General features: G+C 41.3%; 1 protein-coding gene across 1 annotated transcript; it reads left to right on the plus strand.

Moving 5' to 3' along the window:
* The first annotated feature begins 1,474 nt into the window (after window positions 1–1,474).
* On the plus strand, window positions 1,475–3,117 carry PRPL35 (Ribosomal protein L35). Its single transcript, XM_087665674.1, has 3 exons — window positions 1,475–1,822; window positions 1,911–2,027; window positions 2,816–3,117. The coding sequence occupies exons 1-3, from the start codon at window positions 1,520–1,522 to the stop codon at window positions 2,885–2,887; spliced, it is 492 nt and encodes a 163-aa protein (XP_087521800.1). The 5' UTR covers window positions 1,475–1,519; the 3' UTR covers window positions 2,888–3,117.
* The last annotated feature ends 888 nt before the right edge of the window (window positions 3,118–4,005 follow it).

Here is a 4,005-nt window from a genome sequence, read left to right on the forward strand (position 1 = left end):
TAGGAAGATAATGGGCGTTGGATGAGATGACGTCTTTCCTCATCCTCTTGTACCTATGTACATTTGTCCTTTATCACCTTTTTCTTGTTCTCTCCTCACTAGGGGCACATTTGCCTTTAAGTAGGAGGTTGTTGGGGTTAAAGGTGCCCATGCCTAGCCACCCCTGTATTAGTTACATTGATAGTACCCACACCATGTATTAGATACCCACACACCTCTACACTGTAGGTGGCAGGTGCCCATCACTGTCACTTCATTCTTTATTCTTTCAATGACATTTGAATAAAGAGAAGGCCAGTTACACTATGACTGTTAGAGTTTCCACATCTTGTGTCTCCCTCTCTCTTGCTCTTGCTCCTTCCACCATAATTGTTGCTTCTGCTCCGTGCTTTCACTTCAATGCTGCTCACTCCCTTCAAAAGTGACAAAATTTAGTGGATAAAAAGTAAGATGTATACAAAATGACATGATTAAGAGGATAACGAAAACAAAATAATATTTAATTATTAGAACGTTAAAAATCCCTAAGATGAGGCTAGTTACATATTGTCAGGTTTGTGACCCCACCCCTTGCCCATACATAAGGTGAGAAAAATTACTACTTGCCATGTCACGGACAAATCTAGTTCCAATTATACACCAAAAAGGTGGAAGAGCGATATGATATGAAAAGTTAAAAAAAAAGGAAAAACATGGAGTATTTTATTGGTTTAGTCTAGTTTGGGGAAATTTACTTGCCACATCATGGACAGATTTCCCCCTATTACACATCGAAAAGGTGGATGAACGATAGGATAGGGAAAGTTAAAAAAAAAGAAAAATGTGGAGTATTTTGATTGGTGCAATCCTATTTTTGACCTAACATCTCTTTGCAAACAGGGACTTGGGTGGGGAGAACTCCTTGTCCTAAACATTCCATCATCAATCGATTGCAACAAGTTAGAAGCCAATCATATCCATGCTGAATGTGTTAACTCACAATAAACTCACAACACCTACCATTAGCCAATCTATCATCTCATTGGTTCTTTTTTCCTCCCTTACCAAAAACCAATCTCAATACTAGTTTATGGTTTCTTTCCTCATAGCCCCCATAGATAAGGAATTGCGAAGGCTCACTGAGTAGGTCTTGGTGGGGAAACAGGACCATGATAAACCGTGTTTAGGGGCGCGCTCAAATTTTTGCCGATTTCTAAATGACCTCAAAATGACTTGATCAGAACCACATGGACTAATGCACACATAAACATCGGTCAATTAGACCAACCGATAGTTCAACGCATGATTTCTTCGTGGTAATCAGGGAAATTCTGGTTAAACTGAGAGCTACAGGCCATGTTAGTAAAGTACTCACACTAAGTTGCTCTTTTTGAGAGCCCAGTCCCTCAGGAGGTGCCAGGGTTATCACGCAAGAGCTGCGAGGGGCTTAAACCACATATGCTACTCTTTATTAGTGGGCTACAAAACGAAACAGGGGGAGTCTTAATAAAATTGACCGATGGGTTTGTGGTGAGATAGTATGTGGTGGGAACGAGCCTGCGGTCCCTCGTCATCCAAAACACACACTCAACACACACATAGGCTCTCTCTCTCTCTCTCTGCCTTTGTGTGTGTGGGCATGGCGATGGCATTTGTCTGCTGTCCTACAATGCCCGTGCGACATGGCATCATCTCTTTTCTGAGCTCCTCGTTCGAGGGCCTCTCTCTTCAGGATCGGCAGCAGCCATTAAAGCCGAGCAGCGTATCTCTCGCTTCTTCTTATATGCCTTCACCCCCTCTACTCGTGGTCGCGCACCAGGGCTATAAGATGAAGACACATAAGGTCTTTGGTGCTTTTCTTTCTTTGCACTACCTGTCCATGTAGTATTCAGCATCAATTTTCTCTTAACTGCGTATTGTGGTTCTTCCAGGCGTCCGCCAAACGTTTTAGGGTGACTGGCAGTGGGAAAATCATCTGCAGAAGGGCCGGGAAGCAGCACCTACTGTGGAAAAAGAACACCAAACGAAAGAACCGCCTGTCAAAGATGGTAGGCCTCTCGCTGTCATAGCCTCTTATACGAATCTGAAAAAGAAGTTAAAAAACAGGATTTAACTGTTTCATTTGTCAAAATTTGATTTGTCTCAGTGTGAGAGATGTTGATCTGGCAGTGTCTACCATTGGAAACACCTTGTTTTTTCCTATACTGCCCAAGGTCATGAGCTTCTGTTGGGGAGGCACCGTGCAGTCCCCTGCCGGCAACTGCACCTAGCTTGGTATGCGGTCTCTCCCAAGCAGAAGCTTGTGATGTTGTCGGAATACACAATGTGAGAATTGTATTGGGAATTAGTCTTAAACTTCTTATGACATCTAATATCATAAAGATTTGATTTCTTTTGTTGGCCACTCAAATTTTGCGCAGCTGATGTCACTTAAGAAGCACATCAGTTGTATAGAGGGCACATCAGTTGTATAGAGGGCTCTTGTGGGCTTGAATCACAAAATGCTAGTTGTTGAGGCTAATATACCACCTCTTTATGGCCAGCTGGATGCAGAACACATGCCTATGATATGAGGCACATGTTATACAATCTAATAGGACCTTGATCAAGCACTTCTAACTTAAGCTTGTCTGAGGCCATTAATTATAACACATATAATTGCAAGTAATTTCTTAAGAGCACTTGCTTTCACATGTTTAAGGGCATACGGAATGCATTGCAATTGTGGATCAACATTTGCTACGTGATACTTCTCTTCCATTTACGTGCTTTGCTGGGTTTTTGTCTTTATATCCTATGCATGATTATAATTTAAATCTGCTACCTCTATTTTCAGGCATTGGTTGAGAAATGCGATTATGAAAACATCACACATGCCCTACCCTACATGAAGGTCTCCAAGAAGTAGATCTGCTGCAGGACTTCTAGTAGTTTCAGTGAGAATTTTGGGTTGTAAACTCTCTTTCATGTAGCAACCATGTCCAAATTCCCCACAGTATTGTAGATCACTGACAAATTGTTATCTTCCATACAGTTAGGAATCTGCAAATTTTGCTACTTATGATTGGAAGGATCTCAATGATTTGGCTCTGGTCTGTGAGGAAATCTGCTAATCAGCACAACTACTTACTTTTTTAAGTTTGATCATTTGTGCCAGATATTGTTGTGTTGGATTGACCTTTTTAGTATGTTATTTACCATATCTGACTCACCTGATTCTAGTAGTATGCAAAGCAGAAGTTCTGATAGTTCAGCCACAAGCAACATGCTGTCTATATGGAGTTTATTATTTGCTTCTTAAGTTCTTGACAGCAGGTTTTGCTGCAAAAACAGAAGGGTTTGAGGAACTCCCTGCCAAGAAGGCCAGTGCCTGGAACGCTTTGTATGCAGTTTTGTAGCCAATTCTGCTTGGCAAGTTGCCGTAGTCACAAAACACCACCTCTCGCAGGATTTCTAGAGTGATTGAATCAACATTTGGAATGCAAAACAGATTTTCACAGCCTCAATGTATTGACAATGAAGCATACATAGTGAGTGCCATCTCTTTGTAAAATGCCTGTAAGAATGGGCCATTTTAGCCCAGCCTCAAGCTGTAGTCAAGGAGTTGTTCTGGCTAACTGTAGAGAGAGTTGTCAATGTAAGCGTTAAGCAGGAAGTCATGAGATATATGGCCAACAACTACTACTGTTGTTGAATTACTGATCAGCTTTAAAGATGGGAAAAGTTCAATTGTCTTGCTGAATTGGGACCTGTTTTTCTATGTTCATTATAGATTCTGAGGGAATAAGAAGCACGTTTTCAATAGCACTGGTTCAGAATTCAAGATCATTGTTTACTTTGATGTCTTTTCTTTCCCAGCTTGAAACATTGAGAGGGTTGTAGTTGTGCTGTTTTGAGCTCTTCACAAATTTGCTTGGGAAAGTCTATGTTCACTCTGCCAAAAATGGCGCATTTGCAACATAATACGCAGCTTGTGTCATCTACACAGGACACACTATTGCAGGATAGTACTGCTAAAAGCATTGG

The sequence above is a fragment of the Lygodium microphyllum genome, chromosome 24 (genome assembly GCF_053477565.2).
Source record: "Lygodium microphyllum isolate KBCC chromosome 24, Lygodium_microphyllum_v1.1.10, whole genome shotgun sequence".
In the NCBI taxonomy this organism is placed as follows: domain Eukaryota; kingdom Viridiplantae; phylum Streptophyta; class Polypodiopsida; order Schizaeales; family Lygodiaceae; genus Lygodium; species Lygodium microphyllum.